This window comes from Narcine bancroftii, chromosome 3 (assembly GCF_036971445.1).
Source record: "Narcine bancroftii isolate sNarBan1 chromosome 3, sNarBan1.hap1, whole genome shotgun sequence".
In the NCBI taxonomy this organism is placed as follows: Eukaryota; Metazoa; Chordata; class Chondrichthyes; order Torpediniformes; family Narcinidae; genus Narcine; species Narcine bancroftii.
The window spans coordinates 354,808,360-354,829,305 of NC_091471.1; the positions used below are offsets into that span (position 1 = coordinate 354,808,360).

At 40.5% G+C, this 20,946-nt stretch overlaps 1 protein-coding gene across 8 annotated transcripts in view; it reads left to right on the top strand.

The window, feature by feature from the left end:
- LOC138759450 (C-Jun-amino-terminal kinase-interacting protein 4-like) overlaps window positions 1–20,946 on the top strand; it is a 159,195-nt gene that overhangs the window by 57,886 nt on the left and 80,363 nt on the right. For 6 of the 8 annotated variants that reach the window (XM_069929905.1, XM_069929903.1, XM_069929904.1 and 3 more), the window contains exon 4: window positions 17,050–17,144. In XM_069929905.1, coding sequence (XP_069786006.1) covers window positions 17,050–17,144 — 95 coding nt within the window. Of the gene's footprint in view, window positions 1–17,049; window positions 17,145–17,690; window positions 18,021–20,946 lie in introns of those variants that run through there. The other 2 variants (XM_069929906.1, XM_069929907.1) reach the window with 2 other exon arrangements.

The following is a 20,946-nucleotide window of genomic DNA, read 5'->3' on the forward strand; positions in this document are numbered from 1 at the left end:
GAGCCAGATTGGCTGGGTAGTGATCTCCTCCTCCTAATTTATATGTGAACTGATGATTGGTAACTTGAAACAACTTGATTACACAGTTTCATCACTTTGCTGATTGGGTAAACATTGTTAGATTTGATGGTATCTATTTTTTTTAATATGGTCATGATTTCATATGATTAAGTAAATACCAGTGTTGTACTGGAACAGCTTAATCAAAACATGGCTACATCCAGGGACTAGTGAATCTTTAAAATTTTCTGCCTTTGAGTGTGATGGAGGCCAAAAATATTAAGCCATTGGCAGGTAAATATTTGAAAAATTGAGGAATTGAGAGTTATGGGGAACTGGTAGAGAAGAAAAGTTGGTCAGCATGGATTGTCCATGGTCTTACTGAATGTTGGCACAGGCTTGTAGGGCCATGGGACCAACTATCTTGTGATCTGAAAATCTTTGCTACGTTATAACTCAGCTATGGCACTATATCGCATTGTGAATGAATTCTTCTGAAGATGGGTTTGTCATCGAGGACACTTGACATTTCTTGATTGAAATGGTTGAAAATGTTTTCATCTTTAAAACAAACTGTGGAGATATTCATGAAATATCCTCCATCCTGGAGTGCATAATTATTTGTGGCAGAAAATTTTAAACCCTAAAAATAACCAGTTTATTTTTTCAATTCAGATGTGTTGTAAAGTGGTGTGACCTTTTCAATACCATGCTATCCTATTGCAGTACAATTAGAGCTGATGATGCGGCATTGTCAGGCTGTCAGTGGGTTGGGATCAGATCACTGGCTGTGGCGTTGTGGATGAGAGCAGGCCAGATGCTGGGTGTGCAGCCCAAGAAACTGCGAGCAGTTGCTGATGTGGCAGACAGATACACCATATGGCTCACGTGGTAGATACAGTTTACACGCAGGCCTCTGAGAGTACATGCTGAAGAAGGAAATGAATCATGTGAAAGAAAGCTAATTGGTGTGCTAACTTATTGAAGTAAGGAATGGGATGGGGGTGGGGGGTGGGTGGCAGCAGGCTGTTGAACTTGGTTGTTTGTAAGAGGCCATATGATGGTTGATTGCTATCACATTTAACTGTATTTCCCCAAGTCCAAAGCACGATCAATCAATTTGAAAAATATAGCAAAACCTCCAGTCTCTGAAACCTTAGTAGATGCCGGATATGTGAATTTTCTGGTTGCATGAAACTCGCTATTACAATCCCTAACTAATACACCAGCATTAAGAATAAACAGTTGAAAAGACAAAAGATAATGTAAAGTAATTTGAAAAAATAAATATTGTAGAGCTTAATTCTGTAAAGTTTAATTTAATCAGGTAATTCCCATCTTACAAAATTTAAATTTGAACCCCAGTCACTGGCGCTATGACAGCATTGCATTAACCACTTATGCTAACTGTGCCCATCATAATTAAGCCCCCCCCCCAGGTTACAAATAAATTCTTGTTAATACACTAATAAAGATGAAGACTCTTACAAAGACTTTAACTAAACAGGCAGTCAACAGCAAGCAGCATCAACCAGCTTTTCATCCTGGGTAACATTTTTTTTTCCAAACACAACTTTATTCAAACAGCTGCTACGAACAAAGCAAGACCAAGGCACATTGCTGGCTGAATATTTGCTCCCATCGTGGAGCGCTACAGCACAGAAAACAGACCATTTGGCCCTTCTACTCTGTGCCGACCATTATTCCTCAAGCCCAATAACCTGCTCCCATTCAATAACCCTCCCTTTCATATATCTATTCAATTTATTCTTAAGACTTGAGATGAAGCCCATATTAATCACGTCAGATGGCAGCTTGTTCCACACTGAGTGAAGAAGTTACTGCCCCTTATGTTCTCCTTAAAGCTTTCCCCTTTCACCCTAAAGCCATGTTCTCTCATACTTTTCTCCCCAAACTTAAGTGGAAAAAGCCTATTCATATCCACTCTCTCTATACCTCTATCAAATCTCCCCTCATTCTTCTTCATTCCAAGGAAAAAAGCCCTAACCTAAAAATTTATATACTGGAGGCTGGAATCAGTAAGGACTTGATCCTCCACAATCATTCTCAACATCAGACCCTCCAAGGCTGTGATTTCAGTCTCCTACTATAATCCCTATACTCCCACGATTGTGTAGCTTACATACCATTCTAATTACATCTACAAATTAATGGATGACACCACCATCATAAACATGATCACTAATGACAAGAGTCGATTATATATATAAAAAAAAAAGGTTGGTGCCAGGACAACAACCTCTCCCTCAATGTCAGCAAGAGTAAGGATCTGGTTATTGGCTTCCTGAAAATGGCCAAAGCTCAGTCCCTGTTCCACATTCACTGTGATGAGGCAGAGATAGCAGCCAGCTTTAAGTTCCCAATCACCAAAGGTTTATGGTGTGGCGGCCCTTTGCAGCTCCCCCACGGTGCCTCACAAAATGAAGGACGAATGCAACGATCCACCAGGCTGCGTGAGGCCCGCAGTGCTGCCCTCCAATTGGCCACAACCAAAAGAGCTTAACTGGCCTATCAGGGAAAGTGGATCACAAACATACCAATCAGTGCTGAGAGGGTTTTGACCACACTCCTCAGCTTGAGAATTAAAGCAGGGCTGTGAGTCCAATAAAGCTGAGTGTGTTAACTACACCCAACTGGGGTTCGTGTCGTTCTTTCTGGGAACAGCTAGCTACAATGTGTTATTTCAAAGAACATATATTTTATAATTTTAAACTTTTATTTAAGATTTTATTTATTCTTTTTAACTTTATTTATAATAATTTCCCTTTATTTTGCCGGTTGTTTGAGGTCACCAGTTGTTTGATTCCAGATAATGGGGATTTCACTATAACTATATAATTTGTTGAAAAAGTTAATTTTTAATATTGCATATTTTGAAATCAATTTTTTAAGGTTAGTGGAACCTCTGATCATTTTGCATTTTGGAAGGACAAACCAAAAAAGGACCTACAATAAATGGTAGGGCACAGAGGAATGCGGTAGAACAGAGGGGTCTGGGAATACAGAAAGATAATTCCCTGAAAGTGGCATCACAGGTGGATAGGGTTGTAAAGAAAGCTTTTGGCCTATTGGCCTTCATAAATTAAAGTATTGAAAAAAGGAATTGAGATGTTATGTTAAAGTTGTATAAGACACTGGTGAGGCCAAATTTGGAGTATTGCGTGCAGTATTGGCCACCTAACTACAGGAAAGATATCAATAAGATAGAAAGAGTGCAGAGAAGATTTACTCGGATGTTGCCTGGATTTCAGGAACTGAGTTACAGGGAAAGGTTAAACAGGATAGGACTTTATTCCCTGGAGCTTAGAAGAATGAGGGGAGATTTGATAGACGTATTTAAAATTACGAGGGTAGGTGAGATACAAACCAGAGGACATGGGTTAAAGTTGAAAGAGGAAAAGTTTCAGGGGGACATGAGGGGGAACGTCTTCACACAGCGAGTGATGGGAGTGTGGAATGAGCTTCCAGCTGAAATGGCAAATGCGGGCTCAATTTTAATATCAGAAGAGTTTGGACAGGTATATAAATAGGAGGGATATGGAGGGCTGGGTGCAGATCAGAGGGACAAAGAAAAGAGATGGCTTGGCTCAGACTAGAGGGGCTGAGGTGGCCTGCTTCTGTGCAATAATTGTTCTTTGGTTCTGAGATCCTGTGTTTCCAAGCTCACATGTTCAATTAATCTTGATTTCTTTCTCACTTTCATGGCCAATCATTACTCTATCCCGATCATTCCCTTGGGCCTCCAAGAACTTCACTGTAGTTATGGTCTTTTGCTGATCTTTCCATTTAATTACTCCTAGGCTTGTTCAGTTCAGTTGTTCTGTATTCAGGATGAGGTAGTAAATTGGATTAGACATTGACTTTGCAGGAGAAGCTAAAGAGTGGTAGAAGAGAATTATCACTGTGACTGGAGGCCTGTGTCAAGTGGTGCTCATCAAAGATCAATGCTGGGTCCATTGTTTGTCATATATATCAACCATCTGGATAATAATGTAAATTGGATCAGCAAATTTGCAGATGACACTAATATTGGGGAGAGCAAGTTCTGGTTGAACTGGAAAAATGGGCTGCAAAATATCAGATGGAATTTAATGCAGACAACTGTGAGGTGATGTACTTTAAGAGGACAAACCAGGGTAGGACTTGCACTGTGGAGTGTGGAAGAACAGAGGGATCTGGGAATACAGATACATAATTTATTGCACCTGGTCTCACCGATAGGGTCATAAAGAGAGCTTATGGCACATTGGACTTCAGAAATCAAAGCATTGAGGACAGGCTGGGATGTTATGTTGAAGTTTTGTGAGACGTTAATGATGTCAAAAGTCTTCAGTTTTGGTTAGCTGCTTACAGGAAAGATGTCAATAAGATTGAAAGAGTACAAGGGAACTTTACAAGGATGTTACCAGAGCATGAAATGCTCAACATAGAACATAGAAATCTACAGCACAGTACAAGTCCTACAAGTGTTGCACTGACTTAATAACCTACTCTTTTACTTACTAATTTCCCTGTTGCATAAACTTCCATTTATCTCAGTTCCATGTACCTATCTAATAGTCTCTTAAAAGATCCTTTTGTACCTTCCTCCACCATTATTGTATCTACCATTCTCTGTGTGGAAGAACTCACTTCTTAGATCCCCCTGAGTTATAGGAAAGGCTGAATGGGTTAGAACTTCAGGGTTTCCAGCTCTTTTGTCTTCCACTATTTCCTTGTTCCGTGACGAAGGACTCAGGCCCAGAACATTGGCTACAATTTACTTCCTATTGATGCTAAGTGACATGCTGAATTTCTCCAGCACTTTTGTGTATGGCATTACAATCACAGCATCTGCAGACTTTCCTTTTTAACTTGGACTTTATTCCCTTGAGTTTCAGAGAATGAGGGGAGATGATAGGAGGTACTGTATATTTTTTTAAAATTAAGATATAAAGATGGGGTAAATGCGAGCAGACTTTTTGCACTAAGGTTGGGTGAGACAAGAATGAGAGGACATGGGTTCAGAGTGAAATGTGAAATGTTTAAGGGGAACATCAAGAGGAACTTCTTCACAGAGGGTGGTGAGAGTGTGGAACAAGCTGCCAGCTGAGGTGGCAGATGTAGTTTCATTTTCAGCATTTAAAAGAAATTTGGATAGGTACATGGAACTAGGCAGGGCAATAGTTTGGCATTGAAGAGATGGGCTGAAGGGCCTGTATCTGTGCTGAAATGTTCTAAAGTGGCAAATTCCCTCCCTCACTAAGAAGCCCTTTCAAATTTTCATCGTGATCAAACTTTCACATCTACCCCCAAGTTCCTTTTGTAGTTTTGTATCAAATATTGCTAAATATGTACCTTTCACATCTTGGAACAGCAAGATGACTACATTCATGTTTTATATTCCAAGACTTCAGGAGGACCAGGAATAACCACCCTCACTACTCAACAAATCTGTAATAGGGAGAGTGAATAGCACCAAGTTCCTTGGAGTTCACTTAACTACTGACCTGTCATGGACACTCAACATCTCCTCACTTGTTAGGAAGGTGCAACAAAGACTACTCTTCCTAGGAAGACTGAAGCTGGCAAAGCTACTGGCCACCATTATGTCAACCTACTATAGGATCGACCTCCAATCCATTTCTCTGCTAGCAACCATTCCACACTGTGATACAGCCTGCCAGGATGCTCTCGAGTGCCAGAGAGGATCACTGGTATTCTTCTCCCCACCCTCCCCTCCCCACCTCGCATCAGGATCGTTGCCTGAAGAGGGTGCACAAAATCATTAAGGATCCTTCCATACTGCATGCAGCATTTTTCAGCTGCTCCCGTCAGGAAAGAGATACAGGAGTATCAGAGCCAGCACCACCAGGCCAAGGAACAGCTTCCCACGGGTAGTGAGAATGCTGAACGACCAAAGGAACTGCTCACACGAACCATCATTAAATGATCTATTAATTTATTAATCTATCTATCTATTTATTTATTATATAGATGAATACTTATCCTGTTTATGTATTTGTATGTGCGTTGTGTGTCTGCATGTGGAAGGGAGAATGTACTTATACAATAAAATGATAATAAACTTGATTTGACATTTTAATATATTGATTCAATTAATATAGTGCCAGATTTTAATGACATCAGTTGTCTAAATGAGCACATTTATTGCGGTTCCAGGTGTTTTAAATCATTTTTTAAATTTGCCACCATAATTCGGCTTTGGATAGAATATACAATCGTTCTCTCCTTTCCATTCTGAGATGTAATTTTCTTTAAATTATTTATGAAATGAACATGTGAAGAGACTGAATTATGAATGGAGGTGCTATGATAAGTCAAAATGCTACAATGATCTCCATTCATTTACAGTTTCCAACTAATAAGAATTGCATGATTTTTTTTACATTTTAATTCAATTGCAACATTTTTCCATTACTTGCCTTTTACAACAGATTCTTCCTTTGTTCATTCAAACTCCAAACAAGAGTTTCTGGGTAATTGTCAGGAATATCAAATTCAAGTTTATTGTCATCTGACTGAACATAGCTCCAGGTCCTGGTGCACATACATATACACACACAATCTTTTCTTTGGCTTGGCTTCGCGGACGAAGATTTATGGAGGGGGTAAAAAGTCCACGTCAGCTGCAGGCTCGTTTGTGGCTGACCAGTCCGATGCGGGACAGGCAGACACGATTGCAGCGGTTGCAAGGGAAAATTGGTGGTTTGGGGTTGGGTGTTGGGTTTTTCCTCCTTTGCCTTTTGTCAGTGAGGTGGGCTCTGCGGTCTTCTTCAAAGGAGGCTGCTGCCCGCCAAACTGTGAGGCGCCAAGATGCACGGTTTGAGGCGTTATCAGCCCACTGGCGGTGGTCAATGTGGCAGGCACCAAGAGATTTCTTTAGGCAGTCCTTGTACCTTTTCTTTGGTGCACCTCTGTCACGATGGCCAGTGGAGAGCTCGCCATATAATACGATCTTGGGAAGGCGATGGTCCTCCATTCTGGAGACGTGACCCATCCAGCGCAGCTGGATCTTCAGCAGCGTGGACTCGATGCTGTCGACCTCTGCCATCTCGAGTACCTCGACGTTAGGGGTGTGAGCGCTCCAATGGATGTTGAGGATGGAGCGGAGACAACGCTGGTGGAAGCGTTCTAGGAGCCGTAGGTGGTGCCGGTAGAGGACCCATGATTCGGAGCCGAACAGGAGTGTGGGTATGACAACGGCTCTGTATACGCTTATCTTTGTGAGGTTTTTCAGTTGGTTGTTTTTCCAGACTCTTTTGTGTAGTCTTCCAAAGGCGCTATTTGCCTTGGCGAGTCTGTTGTCTATCTCATTGTCGATCCTTGCATCTGATGAAATGGTGCAGCCAAGATAGGTAAACTGGTTGACCGTTTTGAGTTTTGTGTGCCCGATGGAGATGTGGGGGGGCTGGTAGTCATGGTGGAGAGCTGGCTGATGGAGGACCTCAGTTTTCTTCAGGCTGACTTCCAGGCCAAACATTTTTGCAGTTTCCGCAAAGCACGACGTCAAGCGCTGAAGAGCTGGCTCTGAATGGGCAACACACACAATATATTGCACATAATAATCACATATAAACATCAAAATGTATGAAATAAATATATATAAATATTTTGAAACAATTTGCTCAGTAACAGGCTTCTCAGTTCATTAATCTCATAGGCTGGGGAAATAAACTATTTCCCAGCCTGGCAGTATTGATTTTGATGTTCCTGTACCTCCTCCTTGATGGTAGTGGATCATAGATACTGAAGCTGGATGGAAAGGCCTTGAACCCTGTTTAAGGAACACATTAAAAATAGAAAGCAAAACTCATCTGAGTTTGAAAAACATTGGGTTCATAGTAAAACTTATCTATGAATCTTGTAGTTGGGGTTCTTGGCAGCAATAGTGGATATATTGGTAGGTTTTTTAAAAGAATATTCCCCATTTAAATTTGTATGATAAGAGAGAATTTCACATATTAAACATTCAGAATGGCTCTGAATGTGTTCTTCCACACAAAGAAGGGGTGCAGGATGCAGTCAGGTTTGAAACTACCCACATCTCTAGAACTGCAACAGATCAAGAAGTCAGCAAATTGCCACCTTTTTGAGGGCAATAATAGATGATGAATTAAATGGTGTCTCAGCCTGCCCACATCCCTTGAATGAATTTAAAAATATAGCTTGCAGTCACTTGTTCTGTCACCAGAGGTTGCTCTAATATTTGCATCACATCATGTAACAAACTTGATCCATCCCTTCACTTTGCAGTCTTCCTGAATGGAAACATTAATGATGAATTCCCTGAAATATGACTAGCTACAAATTATTAACGTAAATTGAGGAAATTGTGTGGGAATTTTAATTTGTTTCTAGAAATTTGAAGATGATATTTTGAACTCCAATTATCTGAAATCTTCTATAAACATTTTTTTTAAAAAAAGCAACGGCAAATCACTTGTATCAATTTTTAAACAACAACAAACAACAGGGGAAGGGTTTTTAAGCATTAAAATTATGTTTAATTCTCAGCAAAAAAAAAATCCTGGTCGCCATTGAGCCCTGACATGGACCATCCGCTGCCACCAATACCCAGGAGGCTTCCTAGGCCAGTGGGACACTCACTGGCGAGTCGGCAAGCTCCAGCCTCCCTGGTCATTGGAGCTCCTGAATCCCGACTTCGAATCCTCCCCTAAACCTACTGTCCAGGCACACTGGGGAGACCGGTCAGTGTGCGCGCATGTATGCGGTAGTAGACCAAGGGGAGGTTTTGGTGTCGGGAGCTCTCTTGTCCTGAGGAGGGAGGGAAGGGGAGGGAATGCCACTGATCCCGAGGTCCCATTCCTGCCCAGGAGACCGCTCTCCTTGATGACTCTTGAGACAAGGGATTCTTCCAACCATTTGTGGCTGGGAGACAGTGGCATGCAGTTTGAGAGGGAGAGTTGGAGAAATAAGAAATGGAAAGAGAGAAGGGAGGGAGTTACCTGAAACGAGGACAATCGTCATTCTAATTTCACGTTGGGTAATTTTTTTTTTCGACCTGTGAGCTCAGTTTGGCTCAGAAAAAACATTCGGGTATATGAGCATTTCTGATTTGTTTCAGATCCCCTCAATTATCTGAATTTTTAAAAAATTGGATAAATGAGGATTTCAGAGAATCCGATTTTGGATATTCGGAGCTGTACTGTATTTAAGTTTGTACAAATGGGAGTTTGTCCATGGTTTCCCCATTTTGTTCTTAGCACTTCACTGAATGTTCATATTAATACTTTATTAATACTTGTCACCAAGTTTAATCAGTATACCTTTTGGAGAATGCAATCATTATTAATGTATACTCAATTAACCTCTCTGGGCCAGGAATACACATAAATCACAAAATTCTGTGGACACAGTGGTTGGAATTAAAAAAACACAAAATGCTGGAGAAACTCAGCAGGTCAAACAGTGTCCTTTATGCAAAAGTAAAGAAAGATACATAACCGATGTTTCGGGCTTGAGCCCTTCATCAAAGTATGAGAAAATGCCAGCAAGCATCTGAACAAAATGGGGGGGGAGGGGTGTTGGTGGCAAAGGCAAGAGATGATAGGTGGAGAAACAGCATTTGAGCTTGAGAACAGCAGGGGTACAGATGGGGAGCAGTGAAGAGAATTTCACAGAACTGCCTTTCTCCACTTATCATCCCTTCCCCCATACTCTTTTGTTTGGACACTCCATTTTTTTTTACTCTTATTGATCTCTGCCGGGGACGGGACCGTCTCCTTCCCAAAAACCTCACATAACAAATCAGAGAAGAATTTTATAGGTTGCCCTCCTTCGATAGATTTTGCCATGCCCACAATACGAAGGTTTGCCTGTCTGCTCCGGCTCTCCAGGTCAACAACTTTAGTCATTAACTTAGAGTTACTTTCATGTAGGCTGGAGCAGACATCTTCTAATTCAGTAACACATTGGCTTAAGTATTCTGAAGTGAGTTCCAGACATGACAAATGCTGGTCGTGCTCCTCCACTAATGACCGGATTTGATTAACTTTAACTTCTAACAATCTGAAAGAAGCTTGAAGCCAGCAGCCAGTACCGATCCGGTAAGGTAAGAATAGCCTCTAATGTTAGGCTGCAATCTCTTCTTTTCCCCCGGATTTTCCACTTCTTGTAGTAATTTTGAGGCAAACAAGAATAAAAGAAGAAAAATATGCAAAATATATTACACTTTGATTGTAAAATAAAAAGGTAAGAAGTGGAAAAAAAAGTATACAGGACCTCCTGATAGTTACATCTACACCATATCGCAGTTTGTCGAAAGTCCTTCAACACTTTAAAGCTAATCCCGTTCACTGATGTGACACTAATTCTCTCCATTGCCATTCCTCCTTTCATTTCTCATCCTTGCATTTTATTGATTAATTTTTCCCTGAGTTCTCAGATACCCCTTTACTGCCCTATAACTGTTCTTCCAGCAAGTTACAGAGCAAAATATGTTTATGCTGATGGTTGTAGAACATATCCTAAAAAACCTCACTTCAGTCAGATCTGGCTTATTAGTTCTATGAGAACTGGAACTTGTTTTCATGAATGGTGAAACACAAATCAATCAAGGCTTTCAGAAGGAATACGAGAGAATAATTTGAAAGGTATTGGAGAAAGATTGAGGTATTTTAATAGATGGGATACATTTCAGATAGTTCGAGACTGAAAATCTTCTCTCCTTGATTGCCTACCTTCATCCATGACATAGGATAATACAGCACAGAAACGTCCCACCAACCACCAAGTATGTTCAATCATCAAGCAATCATTTTCACTTGTTCTACACGAATCATATTTTCTCTTCCCCCCCCCCCCACCCCCCCACTCCAACCCATCAGCTCTCTCCAGATTCTACCACTCATCAACAACAAGGGCCAATTTACATAGAGTCTGCTCTTGTAGGTGAAACTGATCTCTATCCAGAGAGCACCAGAGGTGGCTATTGAACCTGGGTTCATGGAGCTGTGATGCAATAGGTCACGTGTCTGCTGACATTCCTAATAGTTCATGATTTAGTTATGAGAGGTGACGTGTTGGCTTGAGTCATCTCAATTTTAAACTCTTGTTTTCACGAGTTTGTCAACTTCAGCTTGACATGATGTATATCTGGTGTGGAAGGAAATTCAGTAATTCACTGTTCTGAAACCAGACTATTGTCTGTTGACTTTCGTACCTTGGTTGTCATTTTGCTGTATCAGCTGCAGAATGCCTTATTTTTTCAAATCTCAGCCCAGCTAAACTGTATATGAGTTGGCAAAGCATCATGGTAGATGCTGGAGATCACAGAGGTTAAGTTTCTCATACCCCTTTTACACAGAGATCCAAGCTTGTTCAGTCGACCTTTTACATATGGACCCGGCATCCTGCTGCAAAAGCAAGTGGGACCTACAGCATTACAGCATTGGCATCCTTGGAAAGCTTGTAAGCCTTTTACATTGGAGCTGTTGTAAAATGCATTGGCTCTGATACTACCTACCTTGGCTGGTAAGCACTGGGTTGAAAATGAAACCCCCCCTCCCCCGCCCCATTTGGTGTTCATCACATTCAAGTGAAGTGGTAAAAAGGTGGTTAATTACCATCTTTCAAGGGCAGTGCAAAAGGGCCTTCAGACTCTGATAGAAACTAGAGCAAAATACTGGCAGATTTAATAGATTTTCAAACATGTTGATATGCACGTTGAAGTACCTTGTTCTGGAGAGTCACCATATTCCTTCCATGTGACCTTGTGCCTCTTAAATCTCATCTTTGATCATTGATTGCTAGCACTTTCACTGTCTTGAGCAATGGTGTGTTTAATGGTTCTCTCACCGCGTGTGTGTTCAATGGTTCTCTCACCGCGTGTGTGTTCAATGGTTCTCTCACCGCGTGTGTGTTCAATGGTTCTCTCACCGCGTGTGTGTTCAATGGTTCTCTCACCGCGTGTGTGTTCAATGGTTCTCTCACCGCGTGTGTGTTCAATGGTTCTCTCACCACGTGTGTGTTCAATGGTTCTCTCACCGCGTGTGTGTTCAATGGTTCTCTCACCGCGTGTGTGTTCAATGGTTCTCTCACCGCGTGTGTGTTCAATGGTTCTCTCACCGCGTGTGTGTTCAATGGTTCTCTCACCGCGTGTGTGTTCAATGGTTCTCTCACCGCGTGTGTGTTCAATGGTTCTCTCACCACGTGTGTGTTCAGTGGTTCTCTCACCGCGTGTGTGTTCAATGGTTCTCTCACCACGTGTGTTCAGTGGTTCTCTCACCGCGTGTGTGTTCAATGGTTCTCTCACCACGTGTGTGTTCAGTGGTTCTCTCACCGCGTGTGTGTTCAATGGTTCTCTCACCGCGTGTGTGTTCAATGGTTCTCTCACCGCGTGTGTGTTCAATGAAAGGTTTATGATATGTGCAACAGTGAAATAGTGGTGTTTAAAGATTGTAGGGATTCAGGGTTGGAAAAATCAAAGAGCATTATTGGGATAATGGAGCAGTTAATCCAATCATTTGACAAACAGAACAAAGATTCCTTTCTTGGGGTGGGGGTGAAGTGGGGAGGAACAGGTTACGCCCCACCATTGCAGCAGTTGTTAGGGGAATCAGTATTAAATTGTACGGTCTGGTAGTTAGGTCCTTGCTACCTTTTACAGCTGTTCAATTTTTTCATCAGAAAGCATCCCAGGTCTTTGCGGGTTTGCTATTCAAGACCCGTTTTTCAGTGCCTACCAGTTAACACTTCATTTTCAAACTGCCTTATTTGAGAGGTTGGTGCAACATTTTTATTCAACTGGCTGAGATAACTGGCAGTTTTCGGGTAATTCTGATTTGTAGTTCCTATAGTAGACTTTAGTGCTCCTGTCTTACTGATGTGCACCACATGACTAATGGTAGTATAGCTGAGCTGTAAGACAACAGCACTGATCAAAATAATTCTACCCTGCTCTTCATCGCCACCATCCCCCTCCCACCTCCACCCTGTCACTACTCATTCCTAACCATCCCTCACTTGTCATGATGACAAACCTATTGCTGTGGAAACCTTGACTGGCTTTTTGTTTTGAAGTGCTGCCTTCTGTGGTTTATTCAGAGTTTACTGCTTTTGGATCTTTAATTATAATTGGAATGGTAATCTCTTGTGAAATTTTGTGAAGTATCCCTGACAACATGGACACAGGCTAAAAGCACTTCAAAAGGAGAATACCGTTGTGAATATTGATGTAAAAGATCACAGTATGATCTCTCTTTCTGCATTTACGGAACAAAGGGCCTCTATAAACTTGCCCCTGATATACAACACTGCCCTCTGACAATGAAGTTTTATAGATGCAGACGCTTGCATCTCTGTCAAGACATATTAATAATGAAGTTTGCCTTTACACCAGCACAACCTTTGGCTGATTGAGGAAATGGACCTCCACCCTGACAAAAAAAAAATCTCATGGTTCATGTCAACTAGACAGCAGTGATCTCTGTCTTCCTACATGCTGTTGAGACCTGGACAGTCGATAGCTGGTTGCTCTAGACACTGGAAAAATACCATCAATCCTTTGCTTCACCAAATCCTCTAAATTCACTGCACCAATGAGCAACTCGATGACCATGTGCTCCCCCAATCCAACATCCTAAGCAATGAGGTACTAATTATGAGTTGAAATTCGTTCAGTGCTGCCTTCTTGTTGAAGAGTCTCCTTTTATGCAGCCTTTATTATAGTCGATCAGTAAAGGGTAGATAACTATGCATGACATCTATAAAAGGTTTTTTTCTCATGTCCTAGTTCATGTGCCTTCAGTAGTTGGTCCATCTTGTGCACTGTAAAAATTGATTGCAGTCTCACTCATATATAGATTGGAGAGAGATCCTCAGGATGGATCTTCAGTTTGTCCTCCAAGCCCTGGCTAAGAAATCCTTGTCAGGATTTCACAATCAAAATCCTTTCACTCCAGTTAGTTGAGAACATGATTGGTTTTCGTTATGGATCAGTAGCAAGCAAACATTACTGCTTCCATATAACATCAACATTTGCTCTCCAAAACTCTTTGACTTAAGACATAGAAATGGAATTATTCAGAACTGGATTATATCTTCCTCATTGTTGTAATATATCAAAACATTAGCCCCTTTTACATAGCCATTAAAAAGAATTAACTACCTTTTAACAGCTTCACCCACCTGTATAAACACAATGAAGGTGGGATGGGGGATTATTTTCATCCCATGTCTTATACTACCATTTCACAATGGCTTTTGTCTAAAAGGGTTAGCGCTGCAATGCTACAGGACCTGCTTCCTTTTGCTCAGGGATCCCAGCTTGCTTGTGTAAAAGGTCGCACTGACCCTGCATTTCTTGGTTCAGTGTGAATGACCCTAGCTGCCTTTAAAGATGGGTCATTTCCACACAATTAAGTGGGTTTTCTGTGTAAAAAGGCCTATAGATTTGTATCTTTTTGGCTTCTTCGGCAAAGATTTGAGCTCTGATAGTTTGATTAGACTCCAAAATGTGGAAGATTGACCAATTAGTGTCAAATGAAAGTTCATCATTATTAACTAAACACATGGTTCTACCAAGGTGGTTGTGGAATGAACAAACCTGTCCTATGCTATAGGAACAGTGCACATTTCTGGTGACTTAAATCGTGAACCACCTTCAAATTTTTATCTCATATGAATTTTTTTTTAAAGTCAGAATTCCCACTACCATTAATTTTGTTATCAGCTACCTGTACAGTAGAAGAGTTGGAAAGTGTGTGTGTGTGTGAGAGAGAGACTGCAAGTATGCAGTCTGTAGGTTCTGGTGCAGCAACCTGTCTGTTGATAACCACATGCATGAAATTTTTTTATGTTGCTTTTTGTCCCTTTCATCATTTATTTGATGCTGGCATTCTATGGACTGACACATCAATACCAACTACTTTAGATCATGTATTTGCCTCCAGACAGCTTGGCTCAAACCTTTAATTATTTATAACATAAAACAGAATAGTGTAGGAACAGTCCTTCTGCCCACAATGCCATTGCTCTAAGGAAATATAGTCCTACATTATTCTTAACATTTGTTTTTCAAAATAAAAATCAGTAATTTGCCAGGATTTAATTCTGAGGTATCCATTTGTTGTCTGGCATGTTTTTCAGGCGGCAGTTCCCCAGCATTAAGTACTGTATCAGCAGATTATGTGATCTTGGAACCATAGCAATCGATTTGAGTTGAAGAACTGACCTCTGTTGTAGAATTGTCTCTGCTATGTAACCAAGCAGACAATAAATAGCTCATGCAGATCAGAGATACACAAGAATCTTGGTTATCTGCTTCGTTCACTGCATGCATTTATTCACCTGGGAGTGAATCTATTTTGCTGAGATTTGCAGCTTGCTTTATGTAAAGGTAATTTTGCACAGGCATGTTCATAGAGTTGAGCTGTGAGTCAATTTTGCTCCGTTGGTATTTATATAGAATACAAAACTTGCTTTATCATCATGTGGCCTTTTTGGGAGGGGTGGGTAAAGGGTGTGTTGTGGTGGGAAGAGACTTAGTCTATCAAATCTTTCTTAATTGGCAGCATTTCTCACTTCTGTGTCACACAATGAACTTTGAATTTATTTTTCACCTTCTTTATTGACTCGATATAAGGAAAATGGAAATGTGCATCTGCACAGTACTGTAGTTTAACCAAAGTTCAGTGGGTTCAAAATAACATATCTACTTTTTAATTCTGTATCTCTTGAAATAAACCAAAGTTCTTGTTTGAAACAGTCCTTTCATTATTGTATCATAGCTGTTAGTGTTCTCCTCTACCCATCCAGACACTTGGACACTTGTTTTCCAAGGTGAATAAGGCAATTTTCCTTATGTGCCAGCTAAAATTTCATTGATGTTCACTTGCCAATTAGATACGTATTGAATGGCAGAGCAGGCTCGATGGGCCATTTTTGGCCTACTCCTGTTCCTACTTCCTATATACCTATTATGCAAGTTTGTTAATCTTTTTAAATATTTTGTTGAAATTTTTGTCTATTTATTTCACTTAGAACTTTTGAAATTGCTTCAATTCTGGAGTCCAAAGTATAAATGGAAAACCCCTGTCCCCATTGTTCTCTGGAAAGAACATTGAATTTCCAGTCAGAGATCCTGTAATTTATCTTGGATGTGAATTTTTTGTATTCTTGTATTCTTTCCACAAATGCTGCCTGAGCTGTTAGTACTTCCACCATTTTTTTGTTTTATTTTGGATTTCCAATATCATTTTATTTTAATTTACTGCTTGCTACACCACTGGTTATGTCATCTTTGATGCCCTTTATCCTAATCCTATTGCAAATGCTTTTACCCTTGTTTGAAAGGGCTGTTAAATTGAAGAGCATTTACTGCCTGCCTTACCAGGAATGTTGACTGAATGTGTCTCCATTTTTCCATCATCTGAAGGGGATAATTGGTCCATAGATCCCTGGGTTTGTTTTGCAAGTGTGAAAGCATTCAGTGTCCCAGTTAGGAGTGGTCAAGTGTGAAAAGCCAAACCACATTCCTATCCAAGGACACTGAACGGCCAATTTAGTGGGATGTAAGTGTGAAAGGGGGTACTGGAATGGAGGCTGAGTGGTGGTGTGGTGACCTCTGTCTTTTTACTTGGGAGAGAAATCTAGAAATTGAGGGCATAGAAGCAGATGCAGTTACAATGTTTAAAAATGCATTGGGAATGTACTAGAATGGAAAGGTGACAGGCCTAATGCAGATAAATATTGCAATCGACATGGATAGAGTGGGCACAAAGGTCTATTTCTGAATTGAATAGCTCTGGCTCTATAGTCTTCAATTTGCAAAAAATATAATGGAAGTTTGATTTCCACAACCATGTCATTTTTTAAAAAAAACCAAATGATTGTAAAGCAACATTTCTGTAAATGATAATTTAACATCCAATTCAAAGCAGCACATATCAAAAGAATTCAGCATCTAATTTTTGTGAAACTTAGTGGCTTCATTTTCTTAATAAATAGTCTCTTTAAAGAAAATACAGATAAACCTGATTCTTTTGTTCCCTTCCATCTTCACAGATGATCCACAATTATATGGAGCACTTAGAAAGAACCAAACTTCACCAGTTGCTCGGGGTAGACTTGCAGGAACCAGGAGTGCACAACAAAGTTAGGTAAGGATTTTTAAATTTGTTATCTTCCATCCAACCAAATAGAAATACTTATGCCTTTCTGAAATGTGACCAGTGACCCATTTGCCTTGTGTCAAAGCTGGAACAATCGTTTGGCTGATGTCAGACGAGTGCATTGTACAATAGAGCTGCAGCTTGGTAATTTTTCTTTGGCTTGGCTTCGCGGACGAAGATTTATGGAGGGGGTAAAAAGCTTGGTAATAGGCTGGAATTAAAATGATCATGATGGATCAGTGATTTAATAGCTCTAATATTGTTCATAGAAAAGCTTTTAATCAAAAATTATTAGTAAAGGTTTTACTTCTGGTTATTCTCTGTGAGCTCCGTCGAGTTATTTCAGTTGGATAAGGACTCTTTTAGTGCATGTATTACGTAACCAGTCTTTTTGTTTGCAGCCAATAAGCGAAGTGACTGAGGGAGGATGGACAGTGAACCGTTGGCTACTAGTGCTGCAGCGTTGATGCTGAGGTGATCAGCTGAATGGTTTTTAAGCATTAACAGGATGACGTCATTTTGTGTGAACTGCTGCAGAATGTAGCTTGCAGGGTGTGCTGGCTGATGCCATTGTTTCATGCAGCTACTTTTGTGGCAGTTGGTTGAGTGACAGATTTTTCAGAAGAAGGATACACCCTCAACCCTGTTGTAACCATTCCCACAGCGTTCTGGTCTCTGAGCACAACCATGCCAGCACTGAGCCATGAGTCCTGGTTGCATGCTTCTGTTTGTGTTTGGCTTTGTTGGCGGGGCGGTGGTCATTAATTCAGCTATCCTGGTGTCGCTGTCTGTGTTGCTGCTTGTACATTATTCCATTTCATCGGGCCTCCCAGCGCTGACACAGAATCTTCCAAGGAAAATCAGGTACTGGCCTGACCCATGGCCTATTTTTTCACTGCGAATGACGGATTGTTTCTAACATAAGAACACTTTGTTATAGTAGTACATTGAAATATCCCTTATCTTCCCTGATTACCTCCTTCATTGCAGATAAAAAGTGCTTCAGTTGAAAATGCATTAAAAGAATACTGGGAGGTTTCAATCCTGCTAAAAGCATTTGTTGTTTAAAAAAGCATCTCTTTTTTGAAGACTGTTTGAGAAAATTAATTTATCCTTTGTATCTTAATAAAAACACTGCTTGTTTGCAAAAAGCTTAAAATGGTTGCATTATAGTTGAAGTCTCTGAATACAAATACTAGATTTTCATGGAAGCCAGTATGTAAAATTGCATAAATATTCAACTAACAATTCCCAATTCTTTTTAGTTAAGAACTTGCTCCTTCTGTATTTCCAATCATTTTCGGGAGTTGGTTAATTAATTTTCCTTTGTGTAAATTTTATTTGCTTAATTGACTGAACAGCATGGAAACAGAACTTCAGCCCAACTTGCCCACACTGACCAAAGCATCCTACCTGTCCGCTTTTGGCCCATATATCTCTAAACCTATCCTACCCTTGTATGCGTCCATATTTTTTCTTAAACATTACAATAGTACCTGCCTCGATCACTTTCTCAAGTTCCAATTAAATATATCCCCCCTCACCTTTACCCTATCTCCTCTGGTTACTGGTTCCCCAACTCTGGGCAAATGCCGCTCTGTGTTCACTGATTTATTCTTCTCATGACTTTATATAGTTCTACAAGATCACCCCAGAAGCTCCTGCACTCCAAGGAATAAAAGCCACAGCTTGCTCAATTTTTTCTTGTAGCTTAGGGGCTCTTCCAAGTCCTGGCAACATCCTCCTAAATCTTTTCTGCATCCTGTTCAGCTTGACAACTTCTTCCTGCAGCATGGTGACCAGAACTGAATTCACCACTCCAAATTGGACCTCGCCAAAGTCTTACATAATGGCAAAATGACCTTCCAACTTCTGTACTCAATACTCTGACTAATGAGGTCCCTAAATCGAAAACCACTCCCCACTCTTCCTGGGTCCACACAAATGTGTTATGTCTGGTTGTATGACTTCATGTTTTCGTTCCGAGGATCGGAGAACACTGTTTCATCAGGTTTTACGTGTACAATCAGATGACAATAAACTTGCTCGTCTTGACCAATGGAAGTGCTGTCTTTACAACATTTCTGGCAATGCCACCATTTATTTTTGATTACTCAAAACTTCCAGTCTACTTGTGACACCACTTTCAAAGTATTATGTACCTGTACGCCTAGTACCCTGTTATGTACCTGTACCCTGTTCTCCAGCTCGCTAACAATTCACTGTATAGGTCCCATCCATGTTAGACCTTGCAAAATGCAACACCTCACATTTCTCTGTATTAAATTTAATCAGCTTTTCCTCTGCCCAACCAATCAAGATTCAGCAGCAATTTTTAGCAACTGTCTCAACGATCTACAATACCAGATTCTTTAGTGTCATCTGTAAATTTGCTAATCCTGTCATGTACTTCTTCAAGTTCAAGAATCGTGCCATGTGCTTCGTTATCTCAATCATTGCTACAATTGACAATGGTCCCAGCCCTAAACTAAGTGGCACACCACTAGTCACAGGCCTCCAGTCTGAAAACAACCTTCCACTATCTCCTGCTTTCCTATGGCCCTCTAACTTTCTATTCATTCTGCTGTCTCACCTTTGATCCTGTGTGATCTAACCTTCCAGAGCAGCCACGGTTTGGAACCTGATCGAACGCCTTGCTGAAATCCCTATATGCATCAACTGCAACTTCACTTTTGTCAACCTTCGAGGTTACATCTTCAAAAAAAAAACTATCAGATTTGTAAAACACAACCTTCCACTTACAAAACCTTGTTGACTATCCCTAGTCTATCCAAGTGTACACCTACGCCCTCAGAATACTCTCTGGCAACCACAAATGTTATGCTGACTGACCTGTAGTTCCCAGGCTTTTCCCTGCAGCCTTTCTTGAATAGAGGCACAACATTTACCACCCTTCAGTCTTCTGACACCTCACCTGTACTTCAGATCAGATACTATTTATTGTCATGTAATAAAACAGAAATACAACAATACAGGAAATTGCCTTTATTCTGCCATAAAGCAGATGAAGATTCGCCTTATGCATTGCCCAGCACCCCTTACAGCACACATGTCAAACTCAGGCCCGCGGGCCAGATTTGGCCCATTATATAATTATATTTGGCCCGCAAGATCATATCAAATAAGTATTAGAGCTGGCCTGCTGGCCGCTGTGCCAGTATAGCACAAGCACAGCTAATACTACAAATCCCAGAATGCTTTGCAAATGCGTTGGCGTCAGCCCGCTAATTGCCCCCACCTCCTCTCTTTACTTTCATTAGCACCTGCGACCTGTCGCCCAACTCGCATGTAATAAACCCCTTACGAAAAATGGCCAAACGAAAGACAGAAAGCAGGACCTTTGAAGACAGGTGGGAGGCAGACTATTACATTTTCATCTTTTTAAAAGACAAACCTGCTTGTCATTGAAGCAAGTTGTTATTTTTTTGACTTGTTGGCTTGTGAAAAAAAATACATTTAAAAGGAGCTTAAAGGCTATAGAGAAATATTATTTATTGAATATTTTATTTCTCATTTGTTAATGCTTCTTTTGGAAAGAGTTTAACCAAAACTATTATTAAACATTTATTTTAATAAGAAAAAGTTTAATATTACATATGTTGAAAGAAGAGAAAACATGCAGATGTTGTTGAAAATTTTCAATAAATATTTAGTTTGGCCCACGACTTAGTCCAAGTTTTTAATTTTGGCCCTCTGTGAATTTGAATTTGACACCCCTGCCTTACAGTCATAGAAACAAAAGAGAGTCCCCTCAGAATCACTGATTCAT